We start from the raw sequence: 17,144 nt of genomic DNA on the forward strand, positions 1-17,144 counted from the left end.
AGGCTTCACATGTGAAAAACGGCAAACAGGCAGACAGCAGCACCACAGTGCACCTCTTTCCAATATTTATTATCACACAGTCCCTTGTCCCTTCTGCATGCTAAGAAAATGATATGCTGACACAGTGCTCAAAGTAGTTGCTCGTCTTCTAAGTAAACAAAGTACATTACGAAACACAACTAGACACACAGCTATTATTTGCAAACACGGAGAAGACATTAAGTGAGAAGAACAGAACAGGAGAACAGGGAGTCATGTGGCTTATTGGTGTTCCTGCCAAGGCCTGAAGCCATTCCTCATATCTAGTGTATAAATAGACAAGACACGGACAGCGTACAAGTATACAATCACAGTGTCCCTCTCAACTACAACTGATACACCAGGAGTTTCATTAGAAATGTTTTTAAAATCTCAGACAGTGGACTAATTTTGCGATGTATTTATTAATTTAGAGATGTGTAAGTGCAGTTTAGAGTTTTTCAAAGGCAATCCTCCAAAACATAAGCTTAGAACCATTAACAAGAAACCATTGAACGGTCAGTGCTTTGCACAGAACTTGACGTGAGACCCAGAGTCTTGCGAACATGAGAAGATCCTGGTTTGGAAGATTTGCGGTCCGTGTTTCAGTTTCTAAGATAACACTGGAGAGAAACAGTGAATGTTAGAGGCCCTCCGCTCCTGCCTTGTTACAGCCAATACGTTTGTAGAGCTCTGTCTTTCTGAGAGCAGTGGACGTGATCTCCATTCCACCCATCTGTTTTCAGTAACCGCACAATTCTTAATTTAGAAAATGATGATGAGCTGGAGCTCAAATTGCCAGGCGGAGGACCCAAGCTAGTTCTACAACCAAGACAGGATGCCAGTCCAGTTAGAATCTATATAAAGAATGTTTATTTTATATTATATAGTTTTATTAAAGTGCTTTTATACTTAACTATCAGGTGATAAAAGCCTCAAGCCTATAGATAAACGTCTTGCCTGATTTAACTTATCTTTGGTTACAGTGCAGAACTCAAAATTGAGCGCCCAGCCTGCTTAAAAAAAACTGCATTTCCCAGCTCCCTCTATTGCATGTTGAGGAAGCGCACCGTGGAGGTTTTTGGGAAATTGAGTTTCTTTACATAAAAGAACAGTTTTGAATTGCTGCTCAAAGAACAAAATGCATTAATGTTTTTTTAAAAGAAATTGTAATCTCATCTCAGACAATTTCAGGAACAAGGGCAGTTAAAAAAGTGTTAAATATTAAACTAAGTCGTTATGTTTACGTTTTTTGAAACCAAAGATACACAAATCTTTCTAACGGTCTTTTAAAATAAAAATAATCTAAAAATCTGTTCATATTCAGCAGCCTTTTTTATTTTATGAACAAGGAATGAGTATTCCCTTATTTCTGGGGGCTGTGTTGTCTTACAACAACAAGAAGAATGGCTGTTGTCAAATGTCGATATGACTTGAATTATATGTAGATACTTTGACGCAGTTAAGACACAGCAAGCATTCACATTCTAAAAAACTGTGAAATCAGGATCCCGTATGCATATAAAGTTAACGCCTTCGCTGAGACTTTTAGAAATTTACGCCACTGAATGTAGCGATTAACGTGCTTTGTAGGGTGGGGCTCAAATGTCACCGCTCGCCTGTGAAACAGCGCAAACCGGGGTGCTTTATCACTTTTCGCCAGAAGAGGGAGACATTCAAAAGTACTCGGCCGGAACGTCAGCACCTGTGTTTCCTTGAAGTTCAGGACATGCTATTGCTAGTCAGCCAGAGCTGAGCATTCATTTACCCTTAAAAGTCAACAAGCTCTTTTCTGCTGAACATTATTAATACCAATTATTGGATATTCAGAATCTTCAGGCACAAAGTCCGTTAGCTTTAGACTTTAAAACCACTGAAAACAATTCACTATGTTCTTGGAGTTTTCTCTCAGGATTAACTAGGAGAGTCACCCCAACAGCATGGAGACAGCTGCTTTCCCATTGCTAGCAATCCGAGGAGTTTAAGCAGCAATCTTTTTGAAAAAGATAAAAGCCTAGCATAGTTCTGTCCTCTGTTTCGCCTCTCTGTTCTCCAAGCCTCAGGTGAAAAGCTTTTCAACACTGTATTGCACCCCAAAATCCAAAATTAATTATCAAACATTAAAATGTTTATAAATAAAAAAATATCGATGGTGAGGTTTTATGGTATTGTTAAAGTAAAATGGCCAAGATACACTAAGAGGCTGCAGCGTCATCATGACTGAGGCCTGTTTGCAGCAGTCAGCTGGTGGGAGTCTGGTCCGGAGGTCACAGGACAGCCTGCTGCTCAAACTGCTCTGAGCAGCGGCGTTCCCCTTCAGAGCATTCCCCCCTGGAGGATACAGGGATTTGCCCTTCAAGGTTTTTAAACAATCTCTCTCTCAGGGTGGGGATTTAAAGAAGAAAGCACTGCCCCCAGCGGTAAAAGGTGCAATATTCCGACATGGCCGTGTTCTCTAGCTGCTCTAGACTCTGGCGAATACTTGTTTGAAGCGAACATGATGAAAGCAGGGGTGAGACCTGAGCGGACCCTTGTGTGTGGCTGCAGCACCCTGCTCCTCTGCAGGGGGTCAGGACTCAAGACCAGCTTTATACCTCGACAGGTCTCAGTTATACTCTGCCCCACCACTCCCTTCAGTGTTCTGTTTTTAAAATGCAGCCCGTCTGAAATACGATTACTGAGCAAGTGTTCACCGCAGGTGGCTAAGCCTCATGCCGCAGTGATCCCAGGGCAGTGGCTGTTTCAGAGCTGTCTCACTTAAGGCAGAAGATGTCTTTATGAAAGCTGCCCTACCTGATGCACTGTCCTAAATGTGTACACATCTAACAATGTAAAAAGAAGTAACTGTCTCACAAGCACCAAACTGCAAAAAATAGATCCTATTTCAGTACGCTGTGGTCTCTTGGTAAACCACCAACCACATCCCTCTGGTGTGAGGTGTGTTTTAAACCACGCTGTTTTTTCTTTTGAGCTTTGCTTTGCTGAGAAGTTTTGTTCAGAAATGGGGGTTCACTCACCCCAACCCTGTCTCACCGATGACGGGGACAGGGTGGGGCTGTTCGCACGGCCCGCCAGCGGGGCTACTTGGCTGCCTCTTTGTTCTCGGGGGGCCGCCTGTGCTTCTGCGCCACGCCGTAGGGCACGTGGGCCGCGATGGTGCCACTCTCGGTCGCGCCCTCCACGTGGAACATCTGGTCGTCGAAGAAGATGTGCGGGCGGATCTTCTCCAGCAGCGGGCCCTTGGGGGCCCCCGCCAGGAAGAGCGCCTCGTCCGTCTCCAGCCCCCAGCTGCGCAGGGTCTTCAGCGCCCGCGCGCCCGAGCTGGCCGCGCTGCGCGCCGTCACCAGGTACGTGCGGATGGGGCACTCCAGGCGCTGCCCCTTGGCGTAGAACTTCTTCTGCAGCCGGCCCAGGGACTCCAGGAAGCACTTGAGGGGACCCTGCCGGGGGGCGACAGAGCACAGGGGCAGCTGAGGATCATGAAGACAGACAGCCGTCGGCCGTTTTCCGAACCGCTTCGTCCAGAACCGGGAGCCGGAGACTGTCCAGGCAAGCAGCAGGCGCAAGGCAGGGAACCTCCATTGCAGGACACTCACGCACGCACACATACACGGACGCACGCACACACACGCGTGCACACACACGCCAGGGCCAATTTCCCCAGAAGCCCATTAAGCCACCAGAATGTCTCTGGACTGTGGCAGGAAACCGGAGCACCCCGAGGAAACCCACACGAACACAGGGAGAACCTACAGACTCAGCAGACTGCACCCCAGGAGCTGAGCCCAGGGCCCCAGTGCTGCATTGTCAATCCCTGTGCCAGCAGGGCGCCATGACAAACACACTGTCTGCGCGGTCTGTTTGAGAATGAAACATGTTTGTGTGTAACTCGCCGCCTTCACTGATTTTCACGTTTCTAACAGGTGAACACACAGGTTCACAGGGTTACTTTTGTGCCCTAACCCCCCCCTCACACGAGGGAGGCCTGTGCCTTTAAGAAAGAGGACACTTGCTCGGGCGGTCAGGTGGGCAAAGGTGTGTACGTACACAGGTGTCACAAACAGCCACCTCGACGTTTTACGTAAAAAAAAAACGCAGTTTGGCCACAGCGCCGCGCTGGGACTGCAGTTCTTGTAGTTGTGTCTCTATCCAGCTGTGTGCCGGCTGGGTGTTACGGTGAGTCGCGTATGCCCTGTAGCCGCTATCTTGACACCGGGCATATGCTCCACGCGCGTACGGGGGGGGGGGACGTACGTGCGCCAGGGGGTTGTTCTCGTGCGCCTTCTCGTGCTCGAAGAACTTGTCCAGCCCGTGCGCTTTGACGATCTGCTCCGACTCGTCCGAGAACAGCACCGCGTCCCCGTCGAAGGCGACGCGCAGCTGCGAGTCCGACACCTCCACGGCCTTGTCCGGGCTGAACATGGTGGCCGCGGCGATGCCTGGGGCAGAGGCGCAGAGACACGGAGGTCACAACCCGCAGTCTGCTTCGTCCGCCCCCCACCTAGAGGTCAAGTCCGACAGAAGCAGCGCTGTGCTTCCTTGGGAAAACTGGTATGTTAAAAAAAAGAGCTACTCAGGCGAGCTTTTAAGAAGAATAAGGAGTGGAAAGATTTTGGTTTTGTTTTTATCGATGTGGCGCACCCTTCTCCTGGAGACTCGTGCGTCATTTCTCCAATGACCTATTCTTAATGAATGAATTGTCTCACCCGCTGGGTTCTAACAGGCTGAGTGATGCTATTCCGAATGTGTGGCCCTTTGAGCAAAACCTCGGAGACGCACTTCTGTGAAGGGAGCTGTATGAAATAAAGGTGACCTCTTATTGGACTGGAGGTTTCCTGGTCTGCTTTCAAGAAACAGCCTGTGGTTCATTACAGAACAGGTCCCAGACCTGGTGCAGTGGAGGTGCACCTGTAATGAAGCCCTGGAGCGTGCCCTGTACAGTCAGCGGACGCAGCCTTGCGTGCCCGGTCAGGGCGGAGCGGTGGCTCTGTGGCTCAGGATCTGCGCCTGTGACTGGAAGGTTGCTGGTTCAAATCCCGCAGCCGGCAGAGGAATCCTACTCCGTTGGGCCCCTGAGCAAGGCCCTTAACCCTAACTGCTCCAGGGGCGCTGTACAATGACTGACCCTGCGCTCAGACCCCAAGCTTCTCCCTGTCTGTGTGTCTCATGGAGAGCAAGCTGGGGTACGCGAAAAGATAATTCCTAATGCAAGAAATTGTAAAGGGTTAATAAAGTGATGATGTTAAAAAAAAAAGATCCACAGAGAATAACAGGGGGCCGAGCAGATCTCCCGAGTCTCGGGGGGGCACTCACCTTCCTCCAGCGCCTCCTGCACCTTCTCGGAGTCCGAGGACAGGTAGAGGTTCGTGTGGTAGGCCTTCAGGTAGCCGATGGGGCTCTTCCCTCCCGTCATACAGAAGCGCTCGATGGACAGGTCTGCCCACACACAGCACAGACAGCAGCGCGTCAGCAGCCCCGCCAGACTGCGCCCCCTGCCCAGCGGCGCTCTGCATTCCCTTCCCATGACCCCCTGTCTGTCACGACTATAGTCCCCCCTCCTTAAGGGTGCTCCAGCCCTTTCACTAAAGACTTCATTCTCTGCACCTGTTTCCAATTCCCTGCCCACCTTAAAAGCCAGGCGCTGACGCTCTTCCAGGCTCTGCATCTGATTTCCATATTGTGCGAGTCCGGGACCAGGAAGCGCCTGGTCCCGTTAAGGTTTTAACCCCTGTTCCTTGTCCCTGTCCGCCGGTTCCGACCCGGCCTTCGTGGTTTTTAATTCTTTCCTCTGATGGATCTCCTGGTTTTGGACTTTCTTGTGTGTTTTTGGATACTCTATGGATTACTCTCGGATTGTTCGCCTCGGCCACACCTCCCCCGTGCACCAGCGCACCTTGGACACGCCCCCCTGTCTTCAGCCCCGTATTCCTGCATGACGTTTCCCCAGTGTTTCCCCACTCCGTCGGACTGTGTCGTCCGCATAGGGTCCGGAAAGAACTGTTCGTTACACTGTCCTCGTCTCGTGCTGCACCACGCCAGGCAGAAACGCCCTGTTCTGTGCTAAATGAAGACTCGGGCTCGGTGGAGCTGGCTCTTTTCACCCTTGCCGTTGCTTTAGAAATGAAGCGAACAGACATAACCCGCACCGGGGTTATGTAACCTGCCGGGGACGCAGCAGATGTGTATTCATGAGGCGTCTGGTTCATCAGCACGCGTTTGTGAACAGTCGTAAACTGTGCACTCTGGACTAACAAAATAAAAAAAAAAAACGTTTGCAGAAGTCTGTTTGTTTCAACCCTGCTAATACAAACATCCGCGGATGTTTCCACTGTGTATTTGGGGAGTTTGGGGGACAGGAGAAGAGAGACCTCTGCGCCCCCTTTTCCTCCACATCCCTTTGGGATAACGTGCAGGGCGTGAGAGCTGTCAATTGACCTTTGGCCTTCGAACCCTGTGGTATTACAGAGCATCGCATTTCTGTGGACAGTTTATGCTCCAGAGCCTCAAGTGGAGTGTAAAAATAGCTTACATTGCATTGCTGTTTAGCGCTCGTGGCATATATCAATGTAAAGCATCCATAAATTGCTCTACAATAGGACAAATTATCACAATGTAGAACATCTTCATACAGAGCTATTAGTTGTTAGATTGTTACTTCTAACCTGCATAATCAGATGTTGAATGGGAAAAGCTTAGCTGAAATTTAGAAAGTAGAAGACATCTTAGGTTTATCCCCGGGTCATTCACTGCTCAAGAGACAGCAGTCACTGTGCTGTGATGGAATGGGACAATATTTTTAAGGTTAACTTGTTTCAGGCCTGGAATGTGCCCTCTGGTTAGCTGGAAACAAACTGTGTTTACGGTACTTTCTTCTGACGTGACTGCAGTCTTTTGACTGTTTCACACAATTAGCCAAGAAAGAGATGAAAGGCTGACATTGTACAGATGCTTCCTAACTATATCTGGGGCACTGTGGGGTACTGCACAGGAATTTGGCCCCTGTAAGGCCTGTGGGTCAGATTTGGAAATGTGTGAAAAGGTCACTGGTTCAGTCTCACTGTCAGCCTGAGAAAATGTAAAGGGCCCTTTCCAAAATCACTTAAATGTCATTGATATCTTCAGACTTGCTCATGTCTGGGCTGTGATGCTGTCGGTCTCATCAGTATCACAGACTTGCTCATGTCTGGGCTGTGATGCTGTCAGTGTCCTCAGTATCAGAGACTTGCTCATGTCTGGGCTGTGATGCTGTGACTGGGGAGCCCACTCAGAGGGCTCCTCGGGCTCTTGGGTGCTCGCAGCTCAGTCGGGACTCACTGTAGTGGTTGATGGTGTTGATGAGCCTCACTCCCACCTGCGCGTGGTTGTTGGTCATCAGGACGATGTCGAAGAGCTCCTCGCTGTCCGGGTACAGCTCCCGCAGCCGGCTGTTCACGGCCTCCAGAGCCTGGGCGCGCACCGCGGACCGGAGGGGACACACAACAAGACACCCGCACAGACCTGGTCAGATGGCAGCTCAACGAAAGACCTGTGAACAGCGTGAGCCGAGAGACTCGGACGCCCAACAAATGAGCCGTTACTGGGACTAAGGAACAATGATATCCATAACTTCAATGGGATTGTCTTCCATCAGTAAGAGGGAGAGTGTTTCTTGGCAATTGTAGCTTGAGTTAATGGAGTTTTTAAGGAATGTCCAGGAAGGATGGCAGGAACCACACTCTCCTTCACCTCTGCTGCTCTCTGCTACTCTAACTTCAGTCCTCCATGACGTCACCCCCTGAAAGACCATCAGTACCACCAGGAGCCCCTCTCTCCTGCCTGTATTCCTCTTTCTGCCCTCTCTGTGCAGCTCCCCCTTGGTTACCTCCTCACTGCAGGAGGTCCCGACTTCCTCGTCCTACAGCCAGGTAGTGGCCCTTCAGATAAGCAGGTCAAGACAAAACTACTTCTGCCCAACTCCTCAAAGACATTCCTGAACACATCAGCTAATTGGGGGGATTTTCATTCGCCAGTCTGCCATCGCTCTCTTAATTGCTCTTAATTTTTTTTTCCACCTTCTAATTTAATATTTCCTTAATAATTACTTTCCCACAGAGGAAGGTCAGTCTGCTTCTGACAAACAAGTCTTCCTTCTGCTCCGGGAGCCCAGAGGCTGGGAAAATGCCAGCAAATTTGTGAGAAGCGAAATTGATTTTCCCAGCAGCATCGGAGGAGTGTGGCCATCTTTCTCATCCTCTGACCCAGGCTCTCTGTCAAACTAGTTCTGTAACTGGTCTGTGACTTGGCTTGCGATGAGAAACGTGATGCCTCCTCAAAGCCCATCAGTGCTCTACTGATGCTCTCACTCATCCCATTGCACACTGCTTGTGGAGCCCCGGGGAGCAGCAGGCAGAGACAGAGACAAGCGCTCTGACCTTGACGAAGGGGAAGGCGGCCCCGGGTTCGAAGGGCTCGTTCTCGTGGTCCAGCTGGTAGCGGACGTACTCCTCCACGCCCCTCTGCTCGTAGATCTTCTGCTCCTCCTCCACGCGGAAGAGCGCCCGCGAAGACACGGCGATGGTGATGGCATTCTGCGGCTTTGGCTGAAAGGAGGGGTGGGGTTTTATTGCGACGACCCGCGGCATGGCCACGCACCGTGCTCAGAGCTGCAGACACGGCGCAGGGGTTGCACAGCCCTTAACCCTGGAAGTGGCGAAGAATCCTGTGTCCTGGCCAGCAGGCTCCATTATGTTCAGTTAAGTCCCTAGCACAATCACCCGGTTCATTCATTCGTTATTTTGATCCCTTTAATTGAACAGATTTGTTTGCAAGTAATCTGATTGATTAATTGGTCAAACTAATTGTTTCTCCCTCAGGTACGAATGTGTTGCTAATTAAGCTATGCCGATTAAAATAATTTTGCCCTGCCCCATAAGGAACTGAACCGATAACTCCCGATTACAAAAGTAACAAAGACTGAATTTGAATTTATGTAGAAGTGTCTTTGTACAGTATGTGCATTCACTTCCTGACACTGGGGTGAGTGTATTAATGGTGCTGTGTATTTATGTACCTGTATGCAGTCGAGTGTGTTTATATAGGACCATGGACCACAGTGCATTTCACAGTGCTTTGGCTGTGGTTGTACCAGGCATCTGTCCTGCTTAGTCGTGGTCTTTCTCAGGGCTGTACGTCTCTTAGGTAATCCACAGTAAGTCTCACAAGCCACAGCTTCATCAGGACATGGTCTGGATCAGGGGTCTCCACCCCCAGCCAGTTTATCTTCCGGGTCTCCCTCACTCGTTAGTTTTCTTGAGGAACACGTGCAATTAAACACGTGCGATTAAACACGATTCTGTTCAATGAAGGGAAGTCTGGTTCTCGGGGCCTAAAGGTCCTTCACATTTTTGTCCCAAATGATTTCTGAACTTCCTGATTTAAAAAAAAAAACCCTTTGTAACTCATCAGAGTTCAATAGCCCCAGGTCTTTAGGGGGTGGTCTGGGTTGGGGGTTTGGGGTGCCCAGGCCTGCGGAGTCCGTGTGGTGTGTGCTCTCAAGCAATGGCATGGAGCTGAGCCCCTCTCAGCACAGTGACAGGCTGGTGCCCACCCCCTCATGCCCACCACAGCTCTAATCTTGGCTGGCACACGGAGCAGGGGTTATAAATATAGTTGTATCTGAAAGTTCACAGTGTATTTCAGCTCTCAAATAACGGAAATGACTCAGCTGCCTGAAGCCTTAAGCCCTCAAGTTCTGAAAGAACCCTGAGCTGTTCTTATTTAAGTTTAGTTTTTTAAGTCTCTAGCAATATATTGTTTAGTTTATTTTTGGTTATGTCAAGGCCAGGCTGCTCTGAGGTCTAACAGGTCACCAGATAACCTTGGTTCAGTTGCGGCTACATTAATAACCCCTTCCCTAGATGGTTACTAGAGAGATGGACACTCTCTTACAGTATATATCGTATGTATGCTTTATGTCGCTGATTCTGAAATACCCCTGTTTCTTCTTGTGTTCAATCCAGCTGAGCCCTTGGCCAGTTAGGCTAAATGATGTCAGGATGATTATTAAAACTCGGATGGGGGTAAGTAATTATCATCCCTGAGTAAATTTCTGGGCTTTGCAAGTGCACTCATCCAGGTGTGTAGAATCTAGGAATTGAACACCCGTGTTTGGACATCATTAACTGCTGACCTGCTAAGTGGTCTGTAGGCAGATGTAAGGCACAGCCTGTCGATAGGCAGATAAGGAGGGAGTGGATGAGAATTGTTTAGCAGCAGCAATCCTGCAGCAGAATGGTGTCAAAAACAGCATAGAAAGGTGTAATCAATAGGTTCAATCACAGGGATCAATTAGTGTGAGTGATCAAGAGCTCAGTTGGAAAGAAAATTATTCTAGCATGTCTCTGTCTCAGTTCCAGAGTTATTTTAATACATATCACAGCTGCAGCTATTTATATATGTATTTGTGTGTGTAGTTCTGTTTGGGATAGGGAGAGGATTTAAGTGAAGTCTGGGATCTGAAAGAGGAAATGGAGTGAGGAAGACTGAGCTCTTCCTCCTCAGGCAGAGTCACCGAGTCGCCACTAAGCCCCCGTTTGGCGTGAACCCAGCTGCTGGAGCTCTTGCCCCTCAGCGCAGTGAGAGTGCAGGGGAGCACAGGAGGGGCGACAGGGACACGGTTATTTATAGATCGTGAGAGAGCCCAGGACTCTCTGAACAGACATGAACAGATTCTCTTCCCACAAGTCTACACTGAAAACATACCCATGTTTATGGATTTTTCTCTTAAAAATTAGTTCTGATGCCAGGGTTAGTGCTAGGCTCATGAACCAGGATGAGGGTCTATGTGTGTACAGTTGTCAGATTTTGCATATTAGTAATGTATAGAAATGCGCTGTGTGCTGTGTTTTATAAAATTTCATGTTTTGATTTTAATCAGTTGCTATTTTTCTTTTATCCTCTTTCTATGATGTTTTTTTTTTATTTAACAATGAGTTAGAAAATAATTCCATATCCTTTCAGTGCTTTGTTAGGTTGTTTACCTTGAAAGGCACTATATTGAATACCCTGTGATTAGTCACAGACTGATCCAAATGGCTTTTACTGTTATCCAGCCATATTGATCATAATACTAGGGGCCCTTATGGATATGAAAAGCAAAGAGCTTTTGCCTGGACTGGCTTTTGTCACAATTAATTAAAATAATTTCCCTTGTTGCCACAAATCCCTTTAATCTTTAGGGATGTAAATCAGGGGCAAAGAGCTGCAGTCTCCATTAGCAGTAATGATATAAGACATCAAATGGAGAGACTATGATGAGAAAGAGGGAAGATGTTCGTCAGTCACCAGCTGCATTTTGAAATAAAAACCTGCATTAACCTGTCATATGATGGCATATGAGTATGTCACACAATTGTTAACCCTTACAGTACATTTTCCAGTACTTATTTATTTGTGTTAAACACCAACACCCTTCAGTTAAGCATTGATTGTGTGCGTATTTAGTAATAATTCTCTAGATACTCTGCATCAACATGCACAATTTATTTTGGTCTACATACAGTAGGGGACAATCTTTTACAAAAGAGCTAATCTGCACACATTTACACTTTTAGATTCTAAATTTTCCTGTTGTAGCAGAAATGGTTAACAGTAGAAATGGACAGTTTATAGGGGCATAAGCAAGAATTAATTTTAGACTCTAATGAAGATGTTTGTTTACTGTAATGCTGTATCTTTAACACGGCATTACGCATTTATCCCCTTTTGTAATATGCATTATACTTAACGGAAAATGTGATTTATGATTACTTATTGAAGTTCTATTGCTGATGAAGCTGTGTCTTTAAAAGAGCAATATTTTAATGGTGCTTGACATGAAAAAGTGGTAGTCTGTGAGGTCTGCGGTTTGGACTATAGTGCATCGCCCCAGGATGTCGAGCAGTATACCACGACAAACCCGATCTGCTTTCTCAAGACAGTCCGAGCAGGTATAAAGTAGATGGTTGTGACCCTAGTGACTCTTTATCTCAATTCGCAGTCTGCGTGATTTCTGTGATGCAGCTCTCGAAAGCAAACGTACAATTCTGCGTGCCAAAAACCTTCCTGCTGTTAGTGACAGGACTGCAATGGCAGAAACGCAATTAGGCGTGCATTTATGTTCAGGGTGGTCCTGGCGATGCTGTCATGCATGTCACACACGTACATCACAGACAGTAAGGACAGGCAGGAGGCAGATCGGGGGGCAGGGAAGACGGCGCGGAGCTGCAGCTCTCTATGCAGGCACGCAGGCACGCAGGCACACCAGTACACCAGCACACAAGCACAGCCAGGCGATGGCAGACGCAGGGAGCCGTCGCTCAGACAGCATCTCAGATCCCAGCAGCAGGAGAGCAGCCTGGGAGCAGGAGCAGGGGACACACAGGGGGAAGGTGGGGGGAGGTTGACACAGCAGGACATTACCGTTTTGGGTTTCTTGGTGGGGGTCAGCTTGTCGTAGAAAGCCTTGGTGTCCTCCCAGTGGGGCCTACCCTCTCCATTGGCAGAGTTGCCCCCTCTCCTCTGCCGGCCGCTGGCCTGTGCGGAGTCCAGGCTCATGGGTCTTGTTGCCTCGGCTGCGTCTGTTCATCCACGGAGAATCACCCCCCACCCTGCCCTCCCCAGTTGTTACCCCCCGCTCCTCCTCCTCCTCCTCCCAGGACTCCGGGAAATTCCTGCTGCGCCTTCCAGGCACTTCAAGTGGAAGCCAGACAAGGCGGGGAGCTGAGAGGAAGGGGCAAGCGGAGAGGGAGAGGAAGGCTGTGTTCCGATTCCTGTCCCTTTTGGTCTTGCTGCTCTGGTTTTGCTGCCGGTCTTGTTTTCCCCCGTCTCCTCTCGTCTGTCATTTAACCTCTCTCCAGTAATCCCGGAGCTCCCCGGTGTGTGTGTGAGTTCTCTCTCTCCTGCTCTCGCTCTCTCACTCTTGCAGCAGTGTGCTCTCGCTCACTCACAGCCCCTTTAAACAGCTCGCCGGCACAGGCTCAGGATCGCCTTGCTGACAGCTCGCTGCACGGTGGCCAGCCCACATTCTTAACCCCAAGAGTGCTGCATACCTCCCACCATACAGTACACGCAGCTGGTGTGTGTGCGTGGGGATAGCCACCTGCCCTGCAGCTGGTCCACCTGCACTCACACAGGATCCCGCTTGAGCTGAACAGAGCGCTTTCCCTATCCATTATTCATAGCCTCCGGACTACACCACCAGGAGGATGGGAATCCTGATGGCAGCTCCACTTCCAAGAGGGATAGACTGCTTGTTGTCGGAGCTCCAGAAGAGAGCGCACCCCATACCTGTTGCATGATCCCTTGTGATGCTTCACTGAAAGTGCAAAACCCAGACACCCGTGCCCTGTGACCGAGTAAGAGCAAGTCTGTCTTTTTAAGCACAAGGGATAGAATTATTCTACAGAGCATTGCAACACTGCTAAGCGCTTACTGTCTTTTAATATTTTATAGGCTGCTAAGGTGTTGAGTTTAGGTAAGACACGTTTCTTTTTTAATTCTGCACCAAACCTTTGACTTTTGCATTGAAGTTGGAAGTTATTTAACCCTCTCATTCACCTGCATAAAAGGATAATAGTTTTCACCAGCCCTCTCCTTCTAACATTCATTTTCACAGCTGTAATTGGTTTTATTTTGTTCAGAAATTCAATAAACTCGCTAGATGCATCTAATAGACATTTTCATACTGGGTATCTGCTGTACAAACTCTCCACAAGACAAGTAAAATAAGTCTGCTATCAATTGTTTATGTATTCATGTATAACAGTGCATGAAAAATTATTTACATAGCCTTATTGCTAAGGTTACTTGTACTGTCTTGTATATAGCTTTTTTGCCCAGTATTCTTAATGTTTTTAGACTTCTATTGTTGCTTTATTGATAATATTCTATAATTATTTTAATCTTATTAGTTTGCTGCAACCCAACACCATTTCACAATTTGGTCCAAAATTACTTTTTAAAGTGGATCTAAGGCCAAAGACATGAAAAACAATGCCCATGGCTGTTAGTGTAGTTGATGAGCTGAAAAGGTTATGCCCCCCCGTATATAAGTTAAAAGTTTTCCTCCAGGTCCAGTAGCAGTGTGCGCCTCAGGACACAGACTCAGCCGGACTCCAGTCCTGAAAGGGAAAATTTCAGTCGCTAACTTCAGCACTGGTCTCGTTGGCTGTTTGAGCTTGTGCATCGAAAAGGGCTTTGCTTCTGAATTACATCTGGAGTTCCATTGCTCCCTTGTGTGCCTGAGAATAGTGTTCATGATTCAAAAGCAGGGAGTCTGTTTGCACAAAGACAGGCTATGTCACAAATCACCGGGCACCTGCACAGTCTGCTCTGCTGCCCGTTTAGAGCAGCAGGTCCAATCATTCTCCTTCATTCACGTGTGGGTCACTCAGAGCTGAGCACTTGCATTTTTAATTGTATTTATTTTAGAAAAAAAAACAATTGCTACAACCTCCACATCTTCACTAAGCGTCCTTTAGAGAAGGCATAGCAGTGTGACCTGAAGCTCTCTCCTTTTTTTTCCTGGACGGAGTTTTTTGTGGTTTAAAAGCAGGGATTTGTAGCTTAATCAAGAAAAGAAATCGTGACCTCTGCACAGTCCTGGAAGACTCCGGAAGTTTCCCTGTGCCCTGTACATTCCCGGGTGGCTCCTAAAATGCTCTCGAGAGTAAGAAAGAAAAATTTTTTTTTCTTTTTCCTCTCCCTTTCATTCCTTCCGCAGGCACACCTCTTCCTTCATCGCCACTCTCCTCTTCCTCTCCCCTGCCGCCCTGCTGCTGGGATTAAAGCAGAGGTGAGAGAAGCACGAGGACTGGTTGCTTAGCAGCGCCTCAGTTCCACCGTTCAGAATCCTTGCAGCCCATTGGCTGTGCTCAGTCCTGACATCACTGCACTGGGCTGCGACTGTTCCAAGACAGACTCATTTTACAAATAGAGGCATGCGCCCCCTGCTGGAAGTAAGAAAGAAAGACACAAATTGTCACATTGGGCAGGTGGGCTGCAGGAGATATTCTCATCTCATGCAAGCTTCTTAACAGATTGTCAGGGGTTTCAGCAGGTCTTACCTAGTTTATTTCTGATCCACTGAAACCCTGATAGATGAATACATTCCGCTACCTGTGTTTTGAATGTTAGACTGTAAAAGCTATAGTGTAGTTACCCAGTTCACATAGACGATAGACTGGAATGGACTAACAACACTGAGGCCATCTACATGAAGGGCCAGAGCCGACTTTACTTCTTGAGGAGGATCAGGTCCTTCAATGTGTGTAGTAAAATGTTCCATTTGTTCTATCAGTCGGTTGTAGCAAGTCCCATTTCCCAAACAGGCAACACTGACCTGTTTAGGGACTAAATCTGAATCCTCTGTTTACAACTGGTGTGAAATATGTGGAAGTGGATTTATCTTTAATTGTGTAATATATATCTACACTTGTGCAATATGCTTGTGGATTGTGCAATATATCTATACTGTGCGATACAACTTATTTATGCACTGTACATTCTGGTTTGTTTTGGTCTATTCTGTATTATTATGTTGTACTGTGCTGTGTTGATTGTGCCTGGCTGCTGTTGCACTGCAATTTCCCTCACGGGAAAATTGTCTTTAAAATGAAGTAGAATATAACACTTGTACTTCCAGGTTTATCAGTATGGCTTATCCATTTAAAAGACAATTTCTGCATTCTTACTTAGAATTTTAGCAGGGCTGTGTTTTGGCAGATCAGTTATAGATTCCAGTTTTACAGGAATGTGTCACTAGAATGGCAGTAGAATGAATTCAGGATGTTATTGTGGGTGTGTAGTTACTCTGTGATCCGAAGGGATGCTTAAAAGCCCCTAAAGCCCAAGAGGTTCGATTTGAATCCCTTAAATCCACAGCCCTTGGTATCTAAGACACAGAATTTACCATCCTGGGTAGGATTAGCCAATGTCTCCATGGCAACACGGCACAGCACTACGTCATCCAGGATGCAGCTCAGGCCCTCCTCGCTCGGCTCCCATTTTTATGTTTAACATGTTACACAAACTTACTTCTGAACCACACCCTCTGCCTGTTCCTGTCGGAAGGAAGGAGGTGGAAAAGCTCCTGTCTGGTTGTGGTTAGAGGCAGTGCAGTGCCACTCGACAGGGTGCTGGTTTTAAAGAAAACCTAGCACAGAAAAGGAAAGAAATTTACCCTCCTCTCAGGCCTCACTGCTATGTCTGATAGTTCACATTTCAGCAGAGCTCTCAAGCTCCAGTGCTGAGTAATTTCTTTAACTGATTGGCTTTATTTGTTTGACTTTTTTACTTGTTTCTGCACTCAGCTCTGTGTTTCAGGAACTCCACTTCAGGTGTATTGTTTCCAACAGCTTTGGCATGATGAACTTAGTAGTAGCAGTAGTCTCTTCTAAAACTCAGAAACTGATACCAGTTACCAACCCCTGTCACTGGTTTCAGAGGTTGCACCTTCAATAGAAAACTGAAATCAACTAGTCTGTGATTACGAACTCGTCTGCAGCAAAAAAAAACAGAAGAGAAAAACAGGTTGGGAACCACTGATAAATTAAACTTTACCACCCCAAGTACCTGGACTGAACCCTTCTGCAGTGGACTGTGGGTTTGCTTCATAGAGCTCAGCAGTGAAGAGGGTCTCTGTGATTCAGAAGCAACACCTCTTTTTATTTTTGGGAGTCTTGGGGTAGCCACGTGCAAACGCCCCATGTAGAGAGTAACACATTGAGGATTTTGCATGCAATATTCTCCCCTAATTAAACGTGGGTGTAATGGGCCTCATGTGAGCACACCCTGAACATGAAGATTGAGGGGAAAATGGGTGGGAAGGGTGTGCGATGCTGATTGGGATGATTCTTCACTGTAAGCTCTGGCAGTATTGGCTCTGATTGCCCCTTATACAAACACATCAGGAACTATCACCTTCTCAGAGATGGGCTGGGCTGTGCAAGATTTACCATCACAGGTCTTTCTTCATCAATTCTGTTGTCACTGATGAGGGCAGTGGAGTTGTTGGAGCTTAACATACGTCTGATTTCAGCTTGGCTGAGAACATCTGTAGACAGACTGGTATTATCTTTTAATAAAGGATGTGAACCCATCTCTAATCA

General features: G+C 47.5%; 1 protein-coding gene and 1 long non-coding RNA gene across 3 annotated transcripts; one reads left to right on the top strand and one right to left on the bottom strand.

The window, feature by feature from the left end:
* Nucleotides 1–43: 43 nt before the first annotated feature.
* LOC102687080 (cytosolic 5'-nucleotidase 1A) lies at nucleotides 44–13,040 on the bottom strand. The gene is made up of 6 exons (XM_006631343.3): nucleotides 12,457–13,040; nucleotides 8,430–8,597; nucleotides 7,333–7,462; nucleotides 5,332–5,454; nucleotides 4,273–4,457; nucleotides 44–3,458 (listed from the first exon to the last, which is right to left on the bottom strand). The coding sequence occupies exons 1-6, from the start codon at nucleotides 12,589–12,591 to the stop codon at nucleotides 3,099–3,101; spliced, it is 1,101 nt and encodes a 366-aa protein (XP_006631406.1). The 5' UTR covers nucleotides 12,592–13,040; the 3' UTR covers nucleotides 44–3,098.
* LOC107077512 (uncharacterized) lies at nucleotides 4,453–17,081 on the top strand. 2 transcript variants are annotated; one of them, XR_001478531.2, is made up of 4 exons: nucleotides 4,453–4,569; nucleotides 13,218–13,391; nucleotides 13,489–13,510; nucleotides 14,759–17,081. It is a non-coding gene; the product is annotated as an uncharacterized lncRNA (long non-coding RNA). The 2 variants fall into 2 exon arrangements; XR_001478530.2 differs by lacking the exon at nucleotides 13,489–13,510.
* Nucleotides 17,082–17,144: the final 63 nt, after the last annotated feature.

Source organism: Lepisosteus oculatus, chromosome 11 (assembly GCF_040954835.1).
Source record: "Lepisosteus oculatus isolate fLepOcu1 chromosome 11, fLepOcu1.hap2, whole genome shotgun sequence".
NCBI classification, from domain to species: domain Eukaryota; kingdom Metazoa; phylum Chordata; class Actinopteri; order Semionotiformes; family Lepisosteidae; genus Lepisosteus; species Lepisosteus oculatus.